The 27070-nt window shown below is 42.2% G+C and overlaps 1 protein-coding gene across 1 annotated transcript in view; it reads left to right on the top strand.

The window, feature by feature from the left end:
• LRP2 (LDL receptor related protein 2) overlaps nucleotides 1-27070 on the top strand; it is a 375159-nt gene that overhangs the window by 148327 nt on the left and 199762 nt on the right. Inside the window, exons 16-22 of the mRNA XM_073634007.1 lie at nucleotides 1751-1954; nucleotides 8346-8538; nucleotides 10959-11084; nucleotides 14087-14217; nucleotides 17299-17436; nucleotides 23442-23723; nucleotides 24778-25017. Coding sequence (XP_073490108.1) covers nucleotides 1751-1954; nucleotides 8346-8538; nucleotides 10959-11084; nucleotides 14087-14217; nucleotides 17299-17436; nucleotides 23442-23723; nucleotides 24778-25017 — 1314 coding nt within the window. The remainder of the gene's footprint in view (nucleotides 1-1750; nucleotides 1955-8345; nucleotides 8539-10958; nucleotides 11085-14086; nucleotides 14218-17298; nucleotides 17437-23441; nucleotides 23724-24777; nucleotides 25018-27070) is intronic.

Raw genomic sequence — 27070 nt, 5'->3', positions numbered from 1 at the left:
CTATTCAACTTTGGATTAAAAAAAAAAAAAAATTGGGGGGGGGGGGGGGGGACTGGTACCTGGTTTTGACATGTACCTGATCCCGCTTCCCCTCAGATCACCTAGGCGATTCAAGAAGAAGTTAGTCCCCCTTATGTGGCTGCCCTGGAACTGTGAAGCAACGTGTTCAATGGACGCAGTTGTAATGCAGTGAAGAGCAGTTTTAGCGCAAAATCTCTCTTCAAACAGTTCCATTCACTTCCTGATTGCCTGCCAACCACAGGCCAACCTCTGCTGACAAAGAGTTCCACTGTGGTTTGACAGCCAGAAGGTATGCCCATGTAAAAGGGGCCGTAAAGTCCATGTTAATAAACAATTTTATTAGTTTTGGACAGAGTGAGGAAGGATTAGATCCCCTGTCTGGTTTTGATTGCTATCTGGGGCTCCAGATTTTCCTGCGCTTTCTTCCTCCGTCTCAATGGTTTCACCAGACAGGAGCTGAAGGACAATCTGGATTAGGGCCAAGGACAGAAACAAACATTTTGGAGGAATGAATATGTGTAACTGGAACCCTGGGATTATCCTATTACTATCCAGTTGTGTTACAGTGGAATTAAACAAGGTGTATGGATTCTGAACTGGTGGCTTCTATACACCAACGGATTGTCACAGTTTCCTTAGTTTGTAATGCAAATAAATGGATCATAGAATGAATCAGGTAGAAGACTATACAAAAGAGCCAACGCATTTCAGGCAACAAAACTTGCTACTTCACTAGGGCTTAAGGTTAGGAAACAATGTATATTGACTGGATTGGGGACACAAAATATATATTACCCACTGACTGAAGCACAGTGTTTGTCAGCAGTTGGATTCAATGCATTTTTCTCTTACAAAGATTTTATTGCAGAAAATAAAATCATAAACTTAAATCAACAAAGAGATGGTTACACTAGAGCATAGCATAAAGAAAAGGGTCCCAACAGAGGGGCGCTGCAAGGGACATTACATAATTCACAAATGTGATTAAGGTGTTAACTAAAGTAAATAAGTCCTTGAATGGAGCTTAATACTCCAAAACTGTGATGCATGTTGGACTAAGACCTGGGTATCCAAACTTGTTAATAAAAAAAAAAAAAAAAATATATATATATATATATATATATATATATATATATATATATATATCTGGACTATTAACTCCTGTGGCTCTTCAATCTCAGCATGATTCATTTCCATTAGAAATAAAACGGAATCAATTCCTGCAACGATTAACACTTTTCAGCCTCCTACATAGGCCTTAGTCATCGTGATTAAGGCCTATGTAGGAGGCTGAAACGCGTTATTCTTTACAGGAATTGATTTAATCCTATGTTTCATTGGATGGATGAAATAAAGTAACAGTTTTTATGTCAAGATGTCCTGGTGCCAGATTTTTTACTTTTCTACTAGATGATTTTTGCTATGTGTACAACCCTCTCCAGCCGCTGTGTTAGATTATGGAGGGGCAGTTGATGGGTGGTAAAACTACAGCTTAATCCTTGTGTTTACTGCCCCCTAAAGATGTATTCTCCACCCTATGTGAAATCAAGAAAAAAATTTTGGCTGAACATACGCATTATGCAATTATTATTAGCAAAAAATAGTCTTATCTTTACAAATAATTTCAGTGTTTTAAACGCACCTGTGCTTAAAAAACAAAACCAAACAATACACATCTATCTTGTACTTCATGTCCTGTTATCAATCACTGTCTCTAATTCTCTTCCAGGTGTACAGAAATTTTTGCTCTTCTCTTCCCAAATGGCGGTCCGTGGGATTCCATTTAACCTCTCCTCCCAGGAAGATGTCATCATTCCCATCACCGGTGTGCCCTCCTATTTTGTGGGAATAGATTTTGATGCTCGAGACAACAGTATATTTTATTCAGACACTGTGAAAGACATGATCTACAAGCAGAAAGTAGATGGGACAGGTAATGGTGTTGTTTATACAGCTCTCAACAAAGTGTTGGTCCTATTAAGCAAAGACGTGGCAAGAACAACATATTTGATTCACTAAGGAAGTAGAACATGTTCACTTTGCAAAAGTGAATTTTCATAGTGCAAGGAATTTATGACTTATAAAAATGTGCTTGAAAAAGAATATCTAATCAAGTGCAAAATAAATATTTTTGCACATTATTCGTTGATTGAAGCCAGAAGGGCTTCACCTCATTCACTGAGCTAAATATATTTTACAATAGGGACACATACAGCAATAAGAGGGGGTTCTAACCTTCCCCTACTCTACTAAAAAAAAGTAAAAAAATTGGCTATACTGTACATACATTTCAATGTTTTTTTTTGTTTTGGAAGAAGTGGGCAGGTATTCAAACCTTTTGTAAGGTATTACTGCTATTGAGGGCTCTGCTAGGGAGGGAATGTTTAGAGACCCATGCTTGTCATCAGAACAGGAAATGAGAGCAAATCTCTTTAATGAGCAGCACATTGGTTTTGTGGTTTGCCTTACAACACTGGGGTCATCTGTTTGAATCCCAGCCAGGACACCTACTACACAGAGTTTGTATGTTCTCGCTGTGCTTGGGGTCTACTACTACACTACAAAGACATGCTGGTGGGTTTATTGTCTCCTGTCTACACTGGCCTGAGTGTCTGTGAACAACGTTCAAAATACTAACAACAGCTTACAAAGCTTACAAAGCAATCCACAACTCTGTTCCCAGCTACATCACTAACCTAACCTCAAAATAGCAACCAAATTGTTTCGTTCCTCCCCTCCTGCTCTCTAGCTCCCTTATTACCTCCTCCCATGTTCGTTTCCAGGGTTTCTCCAATCTGTCCAACTATCTCCTACTCTGTCCACCTTTAGGTGATCCCTGAACCCTTCTCTTCAGAGAAGCCTATCCTGCCTCCACCTGACAACTCTACTTTTTTTTCTCCTTCAGCTCATCACCCACAGCTATTACTATTTGTATCACTTGATTCTCCCTCTTAGATGGTAGGCTCTAATTAACAGGACCCTCTAATTCCTCCTGTATTGCATTGTGTTGTAACTGTACTGTCTGCCCCCATGTTGTAGAGCACTGTGCAAACTGTCGGTGCTAAATAAATCCTGGAAAATAGTAATAATGTAGGTTAGGGAACAAAAAAAGAAAAAGAATTGTGATTTTTAGTGGTGCCAGAATCCCCCCTCGATGTAAATTTCAGGAGTCATATCTTTAAAATCAAGAATTGTATTACAATTTATTCATTAAAATTATTTGGGGAAAAAATATCCCCTTATTCATGCATAAAATTATGTAAAACCAGCTCATATTTCCTGATTAATCATCCTCCCATGTATTTCTATCATGTTTGAAAAAGGTAACAACAGTCTAACAAGTATCATGTATGAATCAAAAGGGGAGGGTGATAGTTGAACCAAAGTGTTTCGCAGTTGTAGCTTCATCAGGGTCTCCAGAAATATTGAGCACAGTGACATGATTTTCACAATAGGAAATGTTAACTGAGCTGATGGGAATCCCTGCAGGACCTGGTATGGAGTGAAGAATGGCAATGGATGTAAATTGGGCACAGTGCCCACGTTTCCAACTGGGAGGTCGCAAGGCTTCCAAGGTCCAGTTGCAGCAAGCCAGAGATGTCCAGTGGCTATACGTAGCCTCAAGGTATACTGGATGTTACCTACACACCCAACAGGTGTCCTGAGAGCATGGCGTCCCTGTCTATACCCAGTGTATGCCAAGGAGAGGATGAGGAGAGGAATGTGGGTTAGGGAATTTAGATTGTAAGCTCCCTGAGGTCAGTGAGTGTGCAGTGTGTACATTTGTAGCACTATATAAAAATCTATAATAATAATAATGGTGTTCCAGATAGCAGTAAAAACCCAACAGTAGTTTTAACCCTTCCCCATTCTATAGAAATCTAAAAACAAAATTTTGTCTAAACATACAGGTGAAACTCGAAAAATTAGAATATCGTGCAAAAGTTCATTTATTTCACTAATGCAACATAAAAGGTGAAACTAATATCTGAGATAGACTCATTGCATGCAAAGCAAGATAGTTCAAGCCGTGAATTGTCATAATTGTGATTATTATGGCTTACAGCTCATGAAAACCCCAAATCCACAATCTCAGAAAATTAGAATATTGTGAAAAGGTGCAATATTCTAGGCTCAAAGTGGCCCACTCTAATTAGCTAATTAAGCCATAACACCTGCAAAGGGTTCCTGAGCCTTTAAATGGTCTCTCAGTCTGGTTCAGTAGGTATCACAATCATGGGAAACACTGCTGACCTGACAGTTGTGCAGAAAACCGTCATTGACACCCTCTATAAGGAGGGAAAGCCTCAAAAGGTAATTGCAAAAGAAGTTGGATGTTCCCAAAGTGCTGTATCAAAGCACATTAATAGGAAGTTATGTGGAAGGGAAAAGTGTGGAAGAAAAAGGTGCACAAGCAGCAGGGATGACCGCAGCCTGGAGAGGGTTGTCAGGAAAAGGCCATTTAAAAGTGTTGGGGACTTTCACAAGGAGTGGACTGAGGCTGGAGTCAGTGCATCAAGAGCCACAACACACAGCTGGATCCTGGACATGGACTTCAAATGTCATATTCCTCTTGTCAAGCCACTCCTGAACAACAAACAACATCAGAAGCGTCTTACCTGGGCTAAAGAAAAACAGACCTGGTCTGTTGCTCAGTGGTCCAAAGTCCTCTTTTCTGATTACAGCAAATTTTGCATCTCATTTGGAAACCAAGGACCCAGAGTATGGAGGAAGAATGGAGAGGCACACACTGCAAGATGCTTGAAGTCCAGTGTGAAGTTTACACAGTCTGTGTTGATTTGGGGAGCCATGTCATCTGCTGGTGTTGGTCCACTGTGCTTCATTAAGTCCAGGGTCAACGCAGCCTTCTACCAGGAGATTTTGAAGAACTTCATGCTTCCTTCCACAGACGAGCTCTATGGGGATGCTGACTTCATTTTCCAGCGGACTTAGCACCTGCCCACACTGCCAAAAGCACCAAAACCTGGTTCAATGACCGTGGGATTACTGTGCTTGATTGGCCAGCAAACTCGCCTGACCTGAACCCCATAGAGGATCTATGGGGCATTGCCAAGAGAAAGATGAGAGACATGAGACCGAACAATGCAGAAGAGCTGAAGGCTGCTATTGAAGCATCCCGGTCTTCCATAACACCTCAGCAGTGCCACAGGCTGATAGCTTCCATGCCATGCCGCATTGAGGCAGTAATTGCTGCAAAAGGGGGCCAACCCAAGTACTGAGTACATATGCATGCTTATAATTTTTAGAGGTCCGATATTGTTCTATGTACAATCCTTTTTTTATTGATTGCATGTAATATTTTAATTTTATGAGATTGTGGATTTGGGGTTTTCATGAGCTGTAAGCCATAATCATCACAATTATGACAAATCACGGCTTGAACTATCTTGCTTCGCATGTAATGAGTCTATCTCATATATTAGTTTCACCTTTTAAGTTACATTAGTGAAATAAATGAACTTTTACACGGTGTTCTAATTTTTCGAGTTTCACCTGTATACTGTAAACCAGAAGTGTTATAGATTTGATTTTCATTGAAAGGGTTGCTGTTTTCTTGAAATGACATTGGAGTTATGTTATCCTGGCAGCTTATATGCAAATTGTCAGAGCTTTTCCTCAATGGTAACAGGTGTTTAAATCTTTAAAATCCATAGGAGTTCAGCAGCAGCTCTTTTCCATTTGTTGTTATTTAGGCTTTCACAGCTCAGTTCTCAGTTCTAGTAGTCATCAGCCAAATGATGCCTTTAACCTGATAAAGCTGTCAATGTCATACAAGGCATTTAAGATAAATGTATCTTTGAAGAGTGTGGAATTCCAGAGGGAGGCTCCCTCAGTACTGGTCAGTGCCAGCTCTATGGGGTACGAGGCTTTGCACAGTGTGCACGGCTCAGACCAGGCAGACACTGCAGCTTGGTAGACTTTTTCAGGTTCCCGAGGCTCTGATTAGAAAGGGATGAGAAAGCAAAACATTTTCAACAAGAATCTGGCGTGAAATAACTTCTCAAAAGAAACCGCGAACACTGGCACAAGGCTATTAGGCTGCCCTTTAATCAGAGTAATATGACTTACTTAGAAGAGTGCAATGTTTCTAGTGTTTGTTTTAATCTTTTACCCCTTATTAAAGTTAGTGGGGTTGATTTACTAAAACTGGAGTGCAAAATCTGGTGCAGCTGTCCATGGTAGCCAATCAGCTTCTAACTTCAGCTTGTTCAACTAAGTTTTGACAAACAAACCTGGAAGCTTATTGGTTTCTATGCAAAGCTGCACCAGATTTTGCACCCTCTGGTTTTAGTAAATCAACTCCAAAGCATTTTAAACAGTGTTTTTTTATAGACAGTTGTGAAATAAATCAACATAACTGTGTTTGCTGTTTTATTCTTATTTGTTGTGTATATGTACAGTACATGGGACAGCCATATTGGCACTTGCTGCTTCTTTACCATAGAAATCTATGAGTCAGCCTACCCATTGAAAACAATGCTCTATGAGAATATGTTATCTCACAAGTTGTTAAAATACAACTCCAGGAATTTGAAGAAAATCTACCCTTGCAGTGGACCTGCACTGCAATGGTAAATGCTCACATAGGCGTGCGCAGGGGTTGTGCCAGGTGCCTAATTACTCTGTGCGGTGCCGATTCCCCCTACTATCCAGACTTCACCGCATGTTGCCCCCCCCACCAGCAGTGCTGCTGGCTTCCCTCCTCTCCTCTCCCCTCGACTGCTGCGGGGGATGTTTCAGGATGGAGAGTGGGGGAAAGGGCTAGTTAATATGTCATTTACCGGCCCCTACCTTTTCACTCACTGTGTTCATTCTTAACCGAAGCATAGTAAACTGTGTTGTGTGAATGAACAGGAAGCCGCTCAGCACAGAGCACTTCCCATTAATTTACTGTCCAGTGCAGCTGAGGCTGCAGAGAAAGGCATGTGTGTTTGAGCTTTGGGGTGCACCCTAATGCAATGGCTGCACACTGTTATGAATGCTCATTACATTTATGGGGTAAAGAAACAGGCAGTATTACATACCCTAACCACTGCTCCAGAGTTCTGCTCCCTTCGCCAAAGTTCCATTCTGTGAGCAATCCGTGTGTCATCATGTACAATGCAGGGCTAATAACCCTGCATTGTATGGGGAAATTGCAGGCATACAACTGCAGCCAGGTGCACCTTAAAGTGGAGGCTTTGCAGGATTGGTCACCAGATCGCACTTCATTAAGGGCACACAGGCACCACCCTCTCTATCCACGCCACCTCCTATGAATAATGAATAGATTCATGCATAGCATGAATCTATCCATGGCTGTCATTACCACCCCTATTCATGCATCTGGCCCCTTTCAGGACACAGGACGCTTAAATTACAGCAGCGGGAGTGTTTTTTTGAAGCCCCTGATTAGAGTCATAGGCTCTAATAGGCTTTAAAATAGGGTGGACTTGGAGCGCAGAGCATTTCGCTCGGAGCCCACCCAGGCGTGTTAGAAAAGCAAATGAATATTCACTTTTCTAACACTGAATCACCTCTCCGCCAATCAGGAAGCGCGGGTCTGATACCTGTTTCCCGATTGGCTGAAAGATCAGGTGATCCTATTGGATGCCTAGGAGGAGGAGGGGGGATGCACAATGGAAACAGCCGTGATCCACAACACAGGAGGAGGAAGAAAGCCGCCGTACGCCAGGACACGCTGCCCGCCCGCTTCCTAGATGGGGTAAGTGTGGGGCTTTGTGTCCCGACAGTCCTCCCGGGGGCGCCCCCCAAAATAAAATAAAAAACAGCCGCCACTGCTGTTCAATCAGTTGGGAGACTCTGCTGGAGCAAGAAATAATGTAAGTATTACTCCTTATTCATGCACCCCTAGACTCCGTGTACATACCTACCTAGAATGTACCTGGGGCTGGAGGAATAGCCTGCAACATTTTGTGCATTGTACCCACGGACCTCTGATCATGTTTATTTATTTATTACAGGTACTTATATAGCGCCGTCCGTTTATGCAGCTCTTTACATATATATTGTACATTCACATCAGTCCCTGCCCTCAAGAGGCTTACAATCTAAGGTCCCTAACTTACACTCATACATATACAAACTAGGGCCAATTTAGACAGGAGCCAGTTAACCTACCAGCATGTCTTTGAAGTGTGGGAGGAAACCGGAGTACTCCATTGCAGTGCTTTGCTGGCTCAAAGAAAAAAAGAATGCACTTTTTTTTCCTTTTTCAATATGGATGAATTTATTACTATTTTTTTTTAAGTCGGAATATGCTTTTAAAATATATGCTACAGTGCAATTCTTGTGCTTTTTAGGTAAGGAAATCCTCACAGCCAACAGGGTGGAAGGTGTAGAAGATCTGGCATTTGATTGGATCTCCAGAAACCTTTACTGGACAGACCCAAGATACAGGAGTATCAGTGTCATGAGGCTGGCAGACAAATCCAGAAGAGCCATTATCCAGAATTTAAATCAACCTCGCTCAATTGTGGTACATCCAGTGATGGGGTAAACAAATCTTGCCTTCTCTTTATTTTTCTTTCTAGGTCTGTGTTTTCCTAACCTGATTGCACTGATCACAAGCAGAATTAATGAAGGATGTTTGCTGTTTCTTTTTCGTGATCTTGCATGCTTCACGTCCAGCTGTCTGTGTCTTGGCTGCCGGCAGATGAGAAGACTGTAAAGTAATACTTTGCTCAGCGGGAATATGCAGAAAAGTTATCCTTAAAACTTCAGTCTTCTAACAACATTTTCTTTTACTGATGCAAAGCCAGAAGAGTCAGGCTCGCCGACACATTTTTCACTTTAAAGTGCTACTGTCTCCAGCTGAGATATAATGTTCTACTTTATACTTTAGATACAGCTGGTGGTGTCTTACTTCCTGATGAAATGTTATCCTTTCTGTTTTATCTCTTATAGCCACACTTATCCTAAGACTGCACATTAGCCTGTACAAATAATGGTAAAATTGGAAAATATTTGGAAACATATTTCTGGAATCTTTTCAATTTATCAAATTGAAATATCAAAATCGAAAAAAAAACAAGTTCAATCCATGAAGTCCAAGGTTCAGGAGAACAGGAATGAAAGGGTTAAAATTCAATATACCGTATTTATGGGCGTTTAACGCGCACAGGCGTATAACACGCACCTTCAATTTAAGAGGGAAGTTTCAGGAAAACTTTTTTTTTTTAAATTAACCACTTTGAAGCAAAATAATGGCCAGTGCCCATCAATGCAGCCTGATTAGTGCCCATCTGCAGCCTCAATGCAGCCTGATGAGTGCCCATCTGCAGCCTCAATGCAGCCTGATTAATGCCCATCTGCAGCTTAAATGCAGCCTGATCTGTGCCCATCTGCAGCTTTGATGCAGCCTGATCTGTGCCCATCTGCAGCTTCGATGCAGCCTGATCTGTGCCCATCTGCAGCTTCAATGCAGCCTGATCTGTGCCCATCTGCAGCTTCAATACAGCCTGATCTGTGCCCATCTGCAGCTTCAATACAGCCTGATCTGTGCACATCTGCAGCCCATCTCCCATCAATGCAGCTGCCTGATTAATGCCCATCTGCAGCCTCATCATCTCTCATCAATGCAGTGCATGAAATCATCGAGCCGTCATCTCCTGTTTACTGGGCTCTTAGTCAGCAGTCACATACACAGTCCCGCCTCCGCCATTGGCATTGGACCAGCTCCTGTGATAGACAGAACACTGGTCCAATGCCAATGGCGGAGGCGGGACTTTGTGTGACGTGAGAGCTGAGTTAGAGCCGAGTGAGAGCCGAGTAAACAGGAGATGACGGCTCAGTGAATTCCGGTGGCGCTCGTCCCCCTCCTTCCCCTCCAAGGTATACTATCGGCGTATAACACACACCCATGATTTGCCCCCTATTTTCAAGGGAAAAAAGTGCTTGTTATATGCCAATAAATACGGTAATTTATACATAGGGATAGCTTTTCTCGGGAGCAGAAGCAGACTCTAAAATTGTGAAACGATTGGAGAATGGTCTAGAAGTTAGTGGGTGGAAACTAGAAGGGGTTTCCTTGAATATTCAGGGGCTCTTAGCCAATAGCCAGGAAGTGGGCCTCACTGAGAGGCTGAGCCAGCTGTCGGTCCAGGCTTCTTTCCCCAACCTGGGACTGGCTCTGTGATAAACGGGTCACAGCAGTGCAGAACAGACTGCACTCCTGTGATCCACAGGAAAAGTACAGCCAAACGAGCTTTGACTGTACTTCTCCTTTAATACTCATTCTAGTTAACCCAAAAAAGAAGCTATCAGGTCAATGTGTACCCTATCCCAATCCAATTCGTTTTGGTCTGATTCTTTGCTCTGGTGCCAAAAATGCACTGCCTAAAACTCCTTCTTTTTGTTTTTAGTGGCCATACAGGTACAGTGAGGTGGATATACAGTTTGATATTGTTCCTTTAGACCTCTTTCCCACTGGGATGCTTTTCAGCCTGTAAAGCGCCTGAAAAGCACCTCTCATGCCTCCCCAGTGTGAAAGCCCAAGTGCTTTCACACTGGGGCAGTGCACTTGCAGGACAGGTAAAAAAAGTCCTGGAATCAGCATCTTTGGGGCGGTGCGGGAGCGGTGTATACACTGCTCCCAAAATGCCCTGCCCATTGAAATGAATGGGCAGCGTTGCCATAACGCTTACAAAGCGCTTCGGCAGCGCTGCAATAGGGGCTCTTTTAACCCTTACCCCGGCTGCTAGCGGGGGTTAAAAAAGGCTGCCTAGCGGCCGAAAAGTGCCGCTGTAGCAGTGGTAAAGTGCCACTAAAACTAGCCGCGCTTTATCACTAACGCAGCCCGTGCCCCAATGTGAAAGTACCCTTACTTTTGTATCTCAGAGAATCTCAGAATTAGGAATGCATTTAGAACATGTAATATGCAGTTTTATATTTTATGCTTTATTCTGTTTGCTTAGGTTTCTGTATTGGACTGATTGGTACCGACCAGCAAAAATCATGAGGTCTTGGTGTGATGGATCTCACGCATCACCAATAGTAAACTCATCTCTTGGATGGCCTAATGGTTTAGCTATGGACTGGGGGTAATTCACTAATAACTGTTAATTGCCAAAGGAATATACAGATGTTTCATCATGCACAGTCGGTCGGTGAACAGTACAGCAAGCTCTGTTATATGCACAATTATTGATTCCAGAGTTATTCTAATGTCTAATGTTTTGTGAAGCATGTCAAAGTAAACCTATCCTGGCAATGATGTATTAAGGCTGACTCAAGAACAAGAAGCCACCATATGGATACTTCATTCCCCAGGTCCCGAGTTATCTATTGACAACTATTTCTATGGTGCAGTTGAAAGAACTCATTTACTGTTCTGCTTCAGCTACTTGTTAATTGCAACAACCAGTGACAGATTACTAAGAAAAACAAGGGTTTTCAGGGAAAAATGTGGTCTTCTTTCACAGGATGAGAAGTAAATACTTCACTGGGGCACAGCACAAGTATCCATCTAGACATAATATAGTATACTTTTAAGCAATGCCCTGCATTCTCTAAATTAGTACACAATATTTCTGCATTCAAATCATAAGTACTTTTAAATCTGAATCTCTAAATTTTATCCTGTATTTTATAAAAAATTTTTGCATTGGGGCATATTTATAAAGGGGTGAATATAACATTCACCAAAAATTCACTGGTGAGGAATTATTCCTTTGTATTATAACACGTCACATTCACTGCTTTATAAATATGCCTATTAGTATATTATAAACAGTTTTCATATTTAGGGGGTCACATGGGGGGACAGGGACAAAAGTAGGGGGGAGGCAACTATAAAATATATATATCAAGAATAGAATGCACTCCAGAGGTCTTTTTAGAAAGAGAGGTGTTAGCCGAACATTGCAGCTGCAGGCGGCCACTTAGATTCAAAGATTGTTCTTTCAATGTTGGGCTAACATACATGGTCATCAATGCCGCCTACCAGTGCCACCGATCATTGTTCATCAATGCCGCCTACCAGTGCCACCGATCATTGTTCATCAATGCCGCCTACCAGTGTAGCTTATCAGTGCTGCCTATCAGTGGCCATCAATTCTACCTATCAGTGCTCAATGCCCATCAGTGCCATATATAACAGTGCTCATCAATGCAGCCTATCAGTGCCCGTGAGTGCAGCATATCAGTGTCTATCAATGCTGCCTATCAGCACCCATTAGTGCCACCTATCAGTGCTCATCAATACAGCCTATCAGTACCCATCAGTGCAGCATATCAGTGCCCATCAATGCTGCATATCAGTGCCCATCAGTGCCACCTATCAGTGCTCATCAATGCCACCTATCAGTGGCCATCAATGCTGCCTATCAGTGCTCAATGCCCATCAGTGCCACCTATCAGTGCTCATCAATGTAGGCTATCAGTGCAGCATATCAGTGCCTAGCAATGCTGCCTATTAGTGCCACCTATCAGTGCTCATCAAGCCCACCTATCAGTGCCCACCAGTGCAGTGTATGAATGCTGCCTATCAGTGCTCATTAATACCGCCTATCAGCGCCACCAATCATTGCCCATCAATGCCGCCTACCAGTGCAGCTGATCAGTGCTGCCTATCAGTGCTCATCAATGCCACCTATCAGTGCCTCCTCATTAGTGCAGCATATCAGTGCTCAATGCCCATCAGTGCCTCCTATCAGTGCTCATCAATAAGAATCTGAGCTGCAGCTTGTTTGATCTTAAAGTGATTTTAAACAATCATTTTGTAAAACAACCCATTCAGTTCAAACTAAAAATGAAAGGCAAAACATTTTTGTATAGATATAAAAAAATGAAATACCCTTTTCCTTTTTTTTAATAAATGATCACATTCCCTTTGTTTTCAGTTGCATAAGAGCTGGGGGAGGAGAAGCAGCAGCACACTGAGCTTTCCAGTGCATGGCTGTGCAGCGGGGGCGTTTCAGGACAAGTCTGATCATTGGAGGAGAGTACACTGAGTTCCCAGCATAGCTAGAGAACTGACCACAGTGTGTTCTGCTGCTTAGTGTGGTCAGTTTTTAATAGGAAAGCAGACGGACTGGCAGGAACACAAAGGAAGCAATACAAAGAGAACAGGATACTTTCCTCATACAAGTACATGGTACAGCAGCCACATATCAGGAATATGAAGTGCTGGGGTAACAAACGCTTTAAGCTTCCAATACAGCTTTGCAGTTCAGGCAGGCTCCATTCCATTCCCTTTATTCCATACAGACAGAAAAATGGACACAATATTTGTAGTTTGCAATTTCAGTTTACTTGATAATTCAAATGTCCAACAATTCAATGTAAGCTTATCAACAGTTTTGAGCGTTTCTCAACCTTTATCACTATGGTAGCTTGATAAAGGGCAGAGATCACTCAAAACTGTTGCGAAGCCTACATAGAATTGTTGGACATTTTTACTATCAAGTAAACTGAAATTGCAAACTACAAATATTGCATCCCTTTTTCTTTGTATATACAGTGGAAACTTGGATTACGAGCATAATCCATTCCAGGAGAATGCTTGTAATCCAAAGCACTCGCATATATCAATGCGAGTTTCCCCATAGAAGTCAATGGAAATGAAGATAATTCGTTCCACGTTGACTTCTACTGCATGCAATACCGCATTGGTGGCCAGAGGTGGGGGGGCGCCGGAGAGACCCGGAAATATTCGGAGACGGCTCGGATGCACTCGGAAACCATCGCAAAGGCTTGAAAACACTCAGGAACTGAGTATTTCCGAGTGTTTCCGAGTATTTCCGAACGGCTCCGAGTATCACCGGCGCCCCCGCACCTCTGGCCAAATGCAGTACTGCACACCGCAGGGGCTTGAATCCTGCTCGTTTTGTGAGACAGCACTCGCAACCCAAGTCAGGATTTAAAAAAAATAATTGCTCGTATTGCGAAATGCTCGTTAAACGCGTTACTCGCAATCCGAGGTTCCACTGTATCTTAATATCAAATCATCAGTACAATATTTCAAATAATCTCAATAGTGATCCCCAATCCAGTAAACTATATCATTATTTTTAAATAAGATTTTGTTTTTCTTTTGTTACAGTTCCTTGCGAATATTCTGGGTGGATGCTTTCTTTGATAAAGTTGAACACAGCAACTATGATGGTTCAGACAGACAAACTCTTAGTCGAATTACACAAATGACTCAGCCATTTGGACTTACAATTTATGGAGGTAAGATGACTAACTTCATTAATGGTCTTTATCTGTTTAGACATAGTAAATGACTCCTAAATTTTTATCAAATCCTTCACTCTGTCTTTCCAGCCTGCTCATGTTTATAAATGTTGCTATTTGCCATGGATCATCTATCAAGACAGTGAAGTCACTGAGCCAGCAAACCCTGGGGTCGATTTATTTAAGGCAAATAGACGGTGCCCTCTGCAAGTGCAGTTGCTCCAGAGCTTAGTAAATGAGGCAAAGCTTCAATTTGCAAAGAGTACCCAATCAAGTTCAAGGAAAAAAATAAAAAAACAGCATTTTTGCTTGCACATGATTAGATGATGGAAGTCAGCAGAGATTCTGCTCATTTATTAAACTCTCGAGCAACTGCACTTGCAGAGTGCACAGTCTATTTGCCTACAGTAAATAAACACTAAAGTGTCCTCTGACTTGATAGTTTGTAGCCCATTTTAAAGCGGAGTTCTGCTTAAAAAAATAAAATTAAAAGTCGGCAGCTAAAAATACTGCAGCTGCTGACTTTTAATAATCGGATACTCACCTGTCCCGGGGTCCAGCGATGCGGGGAAACAAAGCCCCTCTCGTCTCCCCCTCCTCTCAGCGGCGGCAGCATTGTAACTGTGGGCGCCCGGCTGTGACTTCACAGCCGGGCACCCACTGCGCATGCGCGAGCTGCGCCACGCGCCATGACTGGCCAGGCAATCATCTGGGACCTGTGACGCGTCTCAGATGATTTCCGAGAGGGAGGGGGGAGAGGTGATCTCCCTTCCAGTGCCGCGATGGGCAGGGAGGAGGTGGGAGCTGGGACCCTCTAAAAAAAAGGGTATCGGCTCCCCCCCAAAAAAAAATGACATGCCAAATGTGGCATGTCAGGGGGTCACCTTCCCTTAAAGCGGAAGTTTCATTTTTGGGAACTCCACTTTAATGGTTTCTGTCTATTCCAATGAAGAATCATCTGGGGAGACGTTGGGGTTGATTTACTAAAGGCAAACAAACTGTGCACTCTGCAAGTGCACTTGCTCCAGAGCTTAGTAAGTGAGCAGAAGCTCTGCTGACTTCCATCATCCAATCATGTGCAAGCAAAAAGGCTGTTATTTTATTTTCCTTGCATGCAATTAGGTACTCTTTGCAAAGTGAAGCTTTAACTCATTTACGAAGCTCTGGAGCAACTGCACTCGTGAGTGAACCTGCAGTTTGCAAAGTGCACAGTCTGTTTGCCTTTAGTAAATCACCCCCATTGACTCACTAACCCTCTATTAATCTCTCCAGAGGAACACATGGGGGTTGATTTACCAAAGGCAAATAGACTGTGCACTCTGCAAGTGCAGTTGCTCCAGAGCTTAGTAAATGAGGTAAACCTTCATTTTGCAAAGTATACCCAACCACGTGCAAGGAAAATTAAAAAGAGAAAACATTTTTGCTTGCACATGATTGGATAGTGGAATTCAGTAGAGCTTAGTTACATAGTTACATAGTAGATGAGGTTGAAAAAAGACACAAATCCATCAAGTCCAACCTATGTGTGTGATTATATGTCAGTATTACATTGTATATCCCTGTATGTTGCGGTCATTCAGGTGCTTATCTAATAGTTTCTTGAAGCTATCGATGCTTCCCGCTGAGACCACCGCCTGTGGAAGGGAATTCCACATCCTTGCCGCTCTTACAGTAAAGAACCCTCTACGTAGTTTAAGGTTAAATCTCTTTTCTTCTAATTTTAATGAGTGGCCGCGAGTCTTGTTAAACTCTCTTCTGCAAAAAAGTTTTATTCCTATTGTGGGGTCACCAGTACGGTATTTGTATATTTAAATCATATCCCCTCTCAAGCGTCTCTTCTCCAGAGAGAATAAGTTCAGTGCTCGCAACCTTTCTTCATAACTAATATCCTCCAGACCCTTTATTAGCTTTGTTGCCCTTCTTTGTACTCGCTCCATTTCCAGTACATCCTTCCTGAGGACTGGTGCCCAGAACTGGACAGCATACTCCAGGTGCGGCCGGACCAGAGTCTTGTAGAGCGGGAGAATTATCGTTTTATCTCTGGAGTTGATCCCCTTTTTAATGCATGCCAATATTCTGTTTGCTTTGTTAGCAGCAGCTTGGCATTGCATGCCATTGCTGAGCATATCATCTACTAGGACCCCCAGGTCCTTTTCCATCCTAGATTCCCCCAGAGGTTCTCCCTCCAGTGTATAGATTGCATTCATATTTTTGCCACCCAAATGCATTATTTTACATTGTTCTACATTGAACCTCATTGCCATGTAGTTGTCCACCCCATTAATTTGTTCAGATCTTTTTGCAAGGTTTCCACTTCCTGCGGAGAAGTTATTGCCCTGCTTAGCTTAGTATCTGCAAATACAGAGATTGAACTGTTTATCCCATCCTCCAGGTCGTTTATGAACAAATTAAATAGGATTGGTCCCAGCACAGAACCCTGGGGAACCCCACTACCCACCCCTGACCATGCCGAGTACTCCCCATTTATCACCACCCTCTGAACTCGCCCTTGTAGCCAGTTTTCAATCCATGTACTCACCTTATGGTCCATGCCAACGGACCTTATTTTGTACAGTAAACGTTTATGGGGAACTGTGTCAAATGCTTTTGCAAAATCCAGATACACCACGTCTACGGGCCTTCCTTTATCTAAATGGCAACTCACCTCCTCATAGAAGGTTAGTAGATCCTTCTGCTCATTTACTAAGCTATGGAGCAACTGCTCTTGCTAAGTGCAACTGCACTTTGCAAAGTGCATAGTCTATTTGCCTTTAGTAAATCATCCCCATGGAGAGAGTTCTGCAGACAGCAGAACAGGAAGTTTAGCTCACACCATGTCTTGACTGTTTCTGATCTAGGCAGTGAAGACAGATCTCCTCAGCAGAGACACAGATAGTAATAGAAACAAAACAGTGTATCTAACATTCCCCCACTCATTTAAAACTAAAATAAATGCATTTACAATGGCTGGTTAACTTATAGCAAACAAAATGTATTGGTTTGTGTAATTTTTTCATATTTTAGGTCATATTTTCTAGCGCACCAGTACACACATTTAATTATCTTTATTTTTTCTAGGTTATGCATATATTACAGACTGGAGGCTTAAAGGAATAGTGCGCGTTAGGAAATACGATGGAGGAGAGATGGCAATTATTCGTAGAGGAATCAATAATATTGCACATGTGAAATCATTTGATGCCGATATCCAAATAGGTAAGGGAATTTATATTGGTTGAAATTAACCTGATAACAGGGCATGTCAAAAATCGAAGAATAACGATAACCATAAAGGGAACAAAATAATGTTTCCATAGTGCTCTGTCAGTGACCACTCAGATCACTCAGGGTTCTACCATGTTAAATATTTGTCTGCAGCATCCAAACACATAGCAGGTCTAATTTTCCTGCAACTGTGCTGCTTTTTGCAAGTGCTGGAGATTTAAATGAAGGATACTCAGAATTTACTGAAACTATTATATAAGTATCATATTCAGGGAAACACCATTTTGAGAGGAGGATACAAGATATCATTTCAGTACAGGTTTCATTTAAAGCAGAGTGGGTTGAAGATAAACAGCAGCTTTATTTAAAAGTTGATCAGACGGTAAATATTAAATTGTATTTGAAGCCCTGAAAAAGTTACTTTTTTGGCAACAACTGGAGCTTAGGCTTCCTTTGGTGGTGGATACCAAGCCCTATAAGAGCCCTATAGTATTAACGAAAAAGCTTGGAGAGCATTTAGATGGAGCAGACCAGTGAGCGACATTGCCTAAACTGTGACACTCCAGATCACTGGTGGTCAACCTGCTTGCCTAAGTGGACTCAAATGCGGTCCTTGAAGTAACCAAAGTGCATATCATTTTCTGTGTGTATAATGATACATAAAACTGTCAGTGACTATGCACATACTAGAAGAATGGTCAGAGACTGCAGACATGCTATAGTAGCTGTTATATACTGCAAGCATGTTGTTATGTTATTTTTTGTTTTGTTATGTTTTGTTATGTTAGAATGATTCCTTTTAGGATTTTGTCTCATACATTCAAATTAGTTTTGCATATTTGGATTATTTTTGCATATTCATTGTTCCGAATCAATTCATATTTCAGAAGATTAGCTACAGTATATTCGCTTTAACATACTAATTTGTTATTTCGGGAGATTACATACGTACTCTGGGTTGGATGGAAGTGAATCTATCAGAATCTCCGAATCATAACATAATGAATGGAACTAAATTAATTTTGGATTAATTTGCTATATTATAATTCAGAGATTCTGATGGATCTAACTCCATCCAACCAAAGCACAATAAGTAGGAATCATCATCTTATTTCACTTTTATACCTTACTGTATTTATTGCAATATGTTCCCATTTCATATGTAGTATAATTTTTTTAAAAATTTAATTGTAGCATAAAAACGAAATGAATCCAAATCAATTCATTGTCCACTACGTTATTTCGGATGATTCTAACATTCTAATGAAACAAGTGAGTTTTGTTGATTTGTTATTGTTTATTTCAGATTAGTTGAAATCCGTTAGTATTGTGTAGGGATGGGCTTGATGTTCAAGTCGAACGTAAGTTCGACTCAAACATTAGCTGTTCATAGAACAAACGAACATTTGGGGCGCTTGCGGCAAGTTCGCCCACCGCAGAGCGCCCCATAATGCACTGCGAAATCACAGTGCATTGACGGCTGCTGATTGGCCAAAGCTTCCACCCGACCTGCATGCTTTGGCCAATCACAGCGCGATGTGCTGTGACAGCCATGATTGGACAAAGGCAGGGTGCCCCACACTATATAAGGTTGCTGCTTACAAGGCGGCCGTATATAGTGAATGAATAGAGATTAGGCAGATAGTTAGTATATAGTGCAGTCAGTGTAGTATATATAATACAGTGGAGAGTATATAGTGCAGTCTGTGTACTATATATAATACAGTTCAGAGTATATAGTGCAGTCTGTGTAGTATATATAATACAGTTCAGTGTATATAGTGCAGTCCGTGTAGAATACAGTGCAGAGTATATAGTGCAGTCTGTGTAGAATACAGTGCAGAGTATATAGTGCAGTCTGTGTAGAATACAGTGCAGAGTATATAGTGCAGTCTGTGTAGTATATATAATACAGTTCAGTGTATATAGTGCAGTCCGTGTAGAATACAGTGCAGAGTATATAGTGCAGTCTGTGTAGTATATATAATACAGTTCAGTGTATATAGTGCAGTCCGTGTAGAATACAGTGCAGAGTATATAGTGCAGTCTGTGTAGTATATATAATACAGTTCAGTGTATATAGTGCAGTCCGTGTAGAATACAGTGCAGAGTATATAGTGCAGTTCAGAGTATATAGTGCAGTCTGTATAGTATATATAATACAGTTCAGTGTATATAGTGCAGTCTGTGTAGTATATATAATACAGTTCAGAGTATATAGTGCAGTCAGTGTAGTATATATAATACAGTGGAGTGTATATAGTGCAGTCAGTGTAGTGTGTATATATAATACAGTTCAGTGTATATAGTGTAGTTAGTGTAGTATATATAATACAGTGCAGAGTTTATAGTGCCATCGGTATAGTATATATAATACATTGCAGAGTATATAGTGCAGCCATTGTAATATATATAATAAAGTGGAGAATATACAGTGCAGTCAGTGTAGTATATATATGTATGTGTGTGTATGTATGTGTATATATATATATATATATATATATATATATATATATATAATACAGTGCAGGTTATGTAGTGCAGTGCAGAGTATATAATACAGTGTATTGAAGTGGTTAAGGGAAACCCTATGACAGAATTAAGAAAAAAAATGACGTGGTACCCCCCAAAATCCATACCAGGCCCTTTGGGTCTATTATGGATTTTAAGGGGAACTCCACGCCAAAATTAAAATAAGAAAAACAGCGTGGGGTCCCCCCAAAATTCATACCAGGTCCTTTGAGTCTGGCATAGATTTTAAGGGCAACTCCACGCCAAAATAAAAAAAATTGGCGTGGGGTCCCCCCAAAATCCATACCAGACTCTTATCCGAGCATGCAGCATGGCAGGCCAGGAATGGGAGGGGACAAGGGAGCGCCCCCCCTCCTGAACCATACCAGGCCGCTTGCCCAACATGGGGAGGCGCCCCCCAAAGCGCCTTGTCCCTATGTTGATGGGGACAAGGGCCTCTTCCCGACAACCCTAGCCGGTGATTGTCGGGGTCTGTGGGCGGAATGTGTATCGGATGCATTGAGCCCCTACCCACTCACCCAAAAATTTGTCAAGAAGTAAAAACCACAAGAGACAGTTTTTGACAATTCCTTTATTAATAAAAACAAAAAAGTGTCCAGCGATGTACATTCATCTTCAATTACGCTACCCGACGGACCTGAAAAATAGAAACAATTAAAAAAGCTCCGCCTTGATGGGACGCCTCCCGGCGACTGCTGTCTCTTGGCTTTGACATGATGGATGTACATCGCGGGACACTTTTTTTTTTTAATAAAGGAATTGTCAAAAACTGTCTCTTGTGGTTTTTACTTTTTGACACTTTTTTTGGTGAATGGGTAGGAGTACAATGTACCCGATACCCATTCACATGGGGGGGGCGGGATCTGGGCACACCCTTGTTAAAGGGGGCTTCCAGATTCTGATAAGCCCCCTGCCCGCAGGCCCTGACAACCACCTGCCAGAGTTGTTGGGAAGAGGCCCTTGTCCCCATCAACATGGACCCCAAAGCACCCTCCCCATGTTGAGGGCATGTGGCCTGGTATGGTTCAGGAGGGGCGCTCACTTGTCCCCCCTCCTATCCTGACCTGACAGGCTGCTCGGATAAGGGTCTGGTATGGATTTTTGGGGGGGGGATTCCACGCCATCTTTTTTTAAAAATTTGTTAAAGATTCATACTAGACCCAAAGTGCCTGGTATGGACTGAAGGGGGACCCCACGCCGTTTTTTTAAAATTGATTTTTCATCTATATTGCTGGGAGACGGCAACACATTACAGCCACGAGCAAGTTTGAATTACATTTTTTCCTTTAGAAATGTCATTATTGCTGCGACATGTTCTACACATCGCACATATGCGCCACTTTACAGGCAGACTAAGGGGACACCCCAGGCACGATATTTAAAGGAATCTTTTATTTTTAATGTTTCACTTTAAGCATCATTAAAATCACTGCTCCTGGAAAAACGATTGTTTTAAAAACTTTTTTTGCATTGATACATGTCCCCTAGGGCAGTACCCGGGTCCCCATACACTCTTTCTGGCAATAACTTGCATATAAGCCTCTAAAATTAGGACTATTGATTTTTCATGTTTGTGTTCATGTTCATGTCATGTTTTAATAGGTTTCGAATGTTCGCTAGAACTTTTTGCCTGTTTGTTCTGGTGCGAACCGAACCGGGGGTGTTTTCGGCCCATCCCTAGTATTGTGATTCGGAGATTCGTATACCTCAGAATCTCCGAATAGCGAAAATGTTATCCAAATTTCTTTTCGGAACAAAATGAATCGCACATGTCTAGAAATAAACCAAACCATTTAACTAGCAGAAGTCACTCCTTGAGAAGAACCTAGAGAAGGAAAGGCGCAAGGTTTGCACAGTATGTACCGAAGGAATGCATACAGTTCTTGGGGCCAGAGGTTGGGTACCAGGGCTCCAGACTATGGCACTGGCAACACAACAGAGATGGATCTCTGGTTGTTACAGAAACTTGTATGAGTTTGTAGCACTCTCCTAGATAGGTGTTAGGATTAGATAGATAGATTTAGTGTCGGCTCTCTGCAGGGCTGGACTGGGATAAAAATTTGGCCCTGGACTTCATCCAGACCGGCCCACTTTATTTGTGCAAACAAGCACAAAAACAGTATATAAACTATACGCAATTGTGCAAAAAAACATAAGTAGCATAACATAAGGAGTCCTCACTAACCTCTTTTACTATTTCACTTATTCTCCTCTGTATTTTTCTCATCTTTCTCACATCACTGTGTGAAGTTGAGGGCGAACCAAGAAAGCCATTACTTTGACAGGCTGTCACTGAAACCAGCCCACTGAGCCATCGGCCCACCGGGAAACTCCCTGTAGTCCCGATGGCCAGTACAGGCCTGGCTCTCTGTGTTTTGTGGAGCTGTGTTTTTGTTGCAAATTTAGCTTGTCAGACTGTAGTTGCTCACTGTATTCAGTGCAGTTAGGTCTGCTCAATGTTCTCAGCTGCTGCTAGTCTGTTTACTTCATCTGCTGTCTAGAAAAGTTGTGAGAACTTTCTGAATCATAGGTGTGGAGCTATGCAAATGGCAGAATACATTTTTATACAACCCTGGCCAATCCCATTGCGTAGTGCCCTGGGGGCATGCTGCCCTCCAGAGTAGTGCTACAATGTGCTTGCTGTTTGTGAGGCCTCCGATGGGCGGCAACCTGAGGGCCTGGATGCTGAACCTACAGAAAACTGACCGAGGGGCTGTCTGCTAATGATCTAGTCTGGTATCACTGGAGGAAAGCTTTGCTTGGAAGTTGGGAGGAGGTAGCCTGCTTTTCCTGGACATTTTGTGAGTACAGACTGCTGAGAGATCTTAGAGACTTTTGGGCTGCTGCCACCCTTCTTGTGCTAGAAAGTCTGCTGTGTGTTTGTCTAAAGGGAACATTGGCTGGTGTTCTGAAGAGCTTAGTTTATCTAATTCCTTTAGAAAGGATGCTCTTATTGCTCTAAAGTAAGAAGTCTGTGTGTTGCTTTTGACTGTTTCCACTACAAGCCAAGTCTACAGTTTGCTATATGGAAGGACTTTTGCTCAAGCCAAGTCCACAGTTTGCTACATGCAAGGACTTCCGCTTCAGCTTTACAGAAAGGCGTCACTGTCCTCAATTTGTACAAAGTTTCTGTTTTTGGAGTATTCTTTCAACCCTATCGGAGTTTTTCAAAAATAAAAAACAACAAAAACAATACCCCTAGACTGGTTATGAAGGAAAAGGGTGGCTCTGTTTGTGTGCCTGGTTGTGCGGCAATCCACAAGGGAAGAACCTGGGCAAAATTCCAGTGGCTCCTACGGGAATAAGTGCTAAATGTTAAACAACTGTATACACATTTTCATTGATATTTTTTTGGAGAATAAAAATAAAGCTAGCTATAGTTAATTTTGCCCGTAGGTCTGTTTCATATTCGAAACATTATAATTAACTTTGGCATATAAATAATAGATTTTTGTTTATCCCAGGATCAAATCCCTGCAATCGACCAACGAATCCAAATGGAGATTGCAGTCATTTCTGTTTCCCAGCTCCTAATTATCAGCGGGTGTGCGGCTGTCCCTATGGGTGGAAGCTGAGTTCGGGACAGGCCATCTGTGTGGAGGATCCATCAAATGAACCCCCAACATTGCAGTGTGGACAGTATTCATTTGCCTGTGCCAACGGCAAGTGTGTGCCAGGTTATTATCGCTGTGACGGGGTTGACGACTGTCATGACAATAGTGATGAGCAAGGCTGCGGATCACCAAGTAAGTAACAGACTGTGTAATAATCATTAAAAATAAGAATCATGGTCCTTTATTTCTTAAGGAAACTCCATAGCAACCAATCTAAGATAATGTTTCATTTTTTGTGCATTTTTAAATGGTGTCCAAAAAAGCCTTTATTTGATGCATCCCAGAAAAAACCCTAAAGCGCTTTCCCCGACTTGTTTATTCCCCGACTTGTTTATTCCCCAACGTGTTCATTTCCTGACTTGTTCATTCCCTGACTTAGTTGGGGGAGGCGGAACACTTTGGTGGGGGTGGGTCAGCCACGCCTCTTGACCTTTGACCTCTTGGGACATGCCTTCTGACCTTTGACCTTTGGAGGAGGTCCCTATTCTAATCCCTGAGTTCTAACCTTGTTCTTCAAGGGGGAACCCTAACCCTAACACCCTAACTCTAACCCTAACCCCTAACCCCTAACCCTAAAATTTTGAATACCAACAAAAGTAGGGATAGGTTAAAATTCAAGGACATTTTCCTTAGGAATTCTTGGGTCCCAAGGAATATAGTATGCTCTGGATGACACTGGACATGTAAGGATGGAACATGTAAGGATGTACAATGTCATTTAGAGTTGTTTCTTTTGCAAATTTGTTAAAATTCTTCCATTGTGCACATTCATGTTCAGAATGGATCTCATTGTAATGTTACATGTAAAATGTTTTCCTGTTTTCATTTTAAATTTACATCAAAGGGAAAACAATCCTTCTAAATTAAAAGAATTGTGAGCATTACCATTCCACAGTGTTACATAAGAATTTGATATTTGTAATATCCTTGTAGTCGGAAGATTTTGTTGATTTAGGTTTTCAGCTGAATATATGGGGCAGCACTAATTATGTAAAAGCCGTGTTAAGTAAAATTAAAATTTAATACAAGTTATTAAAAGATATAGAATATCTGTTTTTAATCAATCAATTAAAAAATATTAAAATAAAATTGAATTAAAGTCATTATAGTTTTTGTTTAGGAAGACTTAAATGCAAGGCAATCCATTGTCAAATTAATCAGTGTCAGTCTTTGTTTCTTCTTGCAGACAGCACATGTTCCTCCAGAGCCTTTAGATGCCGTAATGGGCAATGCATTCCTCAGAACTGGCGCTGTGATAAACACAATGACTGTCTCGATGGAAGCGATGAGCAGAGCTGTCCTACCCAGGGTCCTCAATCGTGTCCTGGCAGCTACTTCACCTGTGGTAATAACCACTGCATCCCTCGCAGATGGCTCTGTGATACCGATAATGACTGTGGAGATGGATCCGATGAGGTGAACTGCAGTAAGTACCCATTTTCCAGTATGCCCTTAGCTCTGGAGAGCCCAAAGTTCCCCTGATTTATGAGCAAAAACGAATCCCGATAGCGGCACTCCAAGAAAATTCCTTTATTGTAGATTCAGTCCATACAAAAAACGGATAAAATGCAAACCTTTAACACGTTTCACACTGCTCTAGCTATGATTAAGCACCAGTGAGAGCGGTGTGAAATGAGGTATCCTGTTTTTGTATGGACTGAATCTTCAATAAAGGAATTTTCCTGGTGTGAGTTTATCCGGATTGATTTTTGCCCATATGCACCATACATACTGAGCCTTTTGGCAGGGAAGGTGATATTCAGGAACAGGCACCTGGAGCGGGCAAAATTTGGTGCTGCTCTTTTTTTTGTCAAAGATAAAGGAACTAACTGAAGTTAGAGCTGACTGTCTACCATGCACAGCTGCACCAGATTTTGCACTCCCCAGTTTTAGTAAATCAGCCTCAATATAGCTTCTGTACGATTTCAGGAACATATTGTAGGAAAACACATTGGAGGTGAACGGGTCTGAAGCAGGAATGAACTTTGTTTCTATGATTCAACAGGAGAATTCATAAAGGGTGCTGTAGACATCCTTTTGAATTCTGTAGGGCGACTGCACCAACATTGGTCAGTTAATGTCCAGTACCTATCAGAGAAAGGTACTTGAATTTGTTGGAGCTTGGCGCTGAGGTTGAAATATCCATCCCTCAGTGCATTTGCTTCCCAGCAGCCGCTGTGCTTTCACACAGACAAACGCATGATTGAGGAGATTTGTAGTTTGGGGGCAATGCCTGATGGGGAGCTGAAAGACGAGTTCCCCATCAGGTTCACCTTGCTGTTGATTGATAGCACATGGCAGTGGGTGGATCCATAACCATTATTCAGACCAAAAGCAGCTTTCAAAACTGCCCACTACCACTACCTGTCTATCTAAAGCAGTGGTTCTCAACCCCACTAGTGCCGTGACCCCTCGATAAAATTTCCCAAGTTGTGGAGACCCCTCACAGTAAAATTATTTTCGTTGCGTGGGTTGTCAGCACCCAAGGCAAGACAAGTAATTTGCACCCCTAAACTACGGACATTTAGCGCTCCCCGAGTCCCTTCCACTTGTACAGTATTAAAACCCCTTATGGTACATTTTAGGATGTACCACTTTTTCTCTTTGTTCTCCTTCCTTTCCCTTTTCTCTCTCTCTCTCTCTCTCTCTCTCTCTCTCTCTCTCTCTCTCTCTCTCTTTTATTTTCTTGTTTTTTTCCCCAACCCTCTCTCTAGCCGTCTTTCATGTTTTTTTCTCTTATTCTTTCTCTCCCTTTTATCTTTGTTCCTCTTTTCCTCTCGCTTCCATGTATTCTCTATTTTTATTCCTTCTCTTACTCCTTATTGGGGGGTGGGATCAGTGTCAATGCTGGGGGAGTTCTGATCAGCCAACTTGGGTGCTCTTGATCAAGGTAATCTGCTGATCTGAGAACTGTAGTCAGGATTTTTAACTATAATCACAGGTAGTGTTACTCACTGTGTCTCCGACTTTGTGGTATCTCGTAGCAGTGACACCTATGCCGAAATCAGGAGATAGGGTCTCCTCCAGACACTTCACATTCCTCACCAGTCAGCTGACCTCTAGTATCTGCCCCCCAGCCATGCCGGGAACTGAATGGGCGGCTGCGAAGAGGCTGAGTGGGCGGCCCTGGGCTCCAGGAACAGCCCTGCTGGGCGGACACGAAAAGGCTGGGAGAGCAGCGGGCGTTAAGAACAGCCCAGGATATGGTGACCCCTGGCAAATCATCATTTGACCCCCAAGTTGAGAACCACTGATCTAAAGCAAAGTGGACTTGATGAGGAGGCTAGTCTCTCAGTTTCTAACTATCAGCGTGTGCTTTGGCAGACAAAGGCTTCATGACAATGGAAGTTCTTGTCAAGCGCTGCAATCGCAATTTATGTTTTTTTATTGACACTTTTTCCCCTAGGTGAATGGGTAGGGGTACAATGTACCCCATACTCATTCACATAGGGTGGGGGGCCAGGATCTGGGGGCCCCCT

Source organism: Aquarana catesbeiana, linkage group LG06 (assembly GCF_042186555.1).
Source record: "Aquarana catesbeiana isolate 2022-GZ linkage group LG06, ASM4218655v1, whole genome shotgun sequence".
Lineage (NCBI taxonomy): Eukaryota > Metazoa > Chordata > Amphibia > Anura > Ranidae > Aquarana > Aquarana catesbeiana.
The sequence above is the reverse complement of the archived record's forward strand: the minus strand, read 5'-3'. Positions and strand labels throughout refer to the sequence as shown.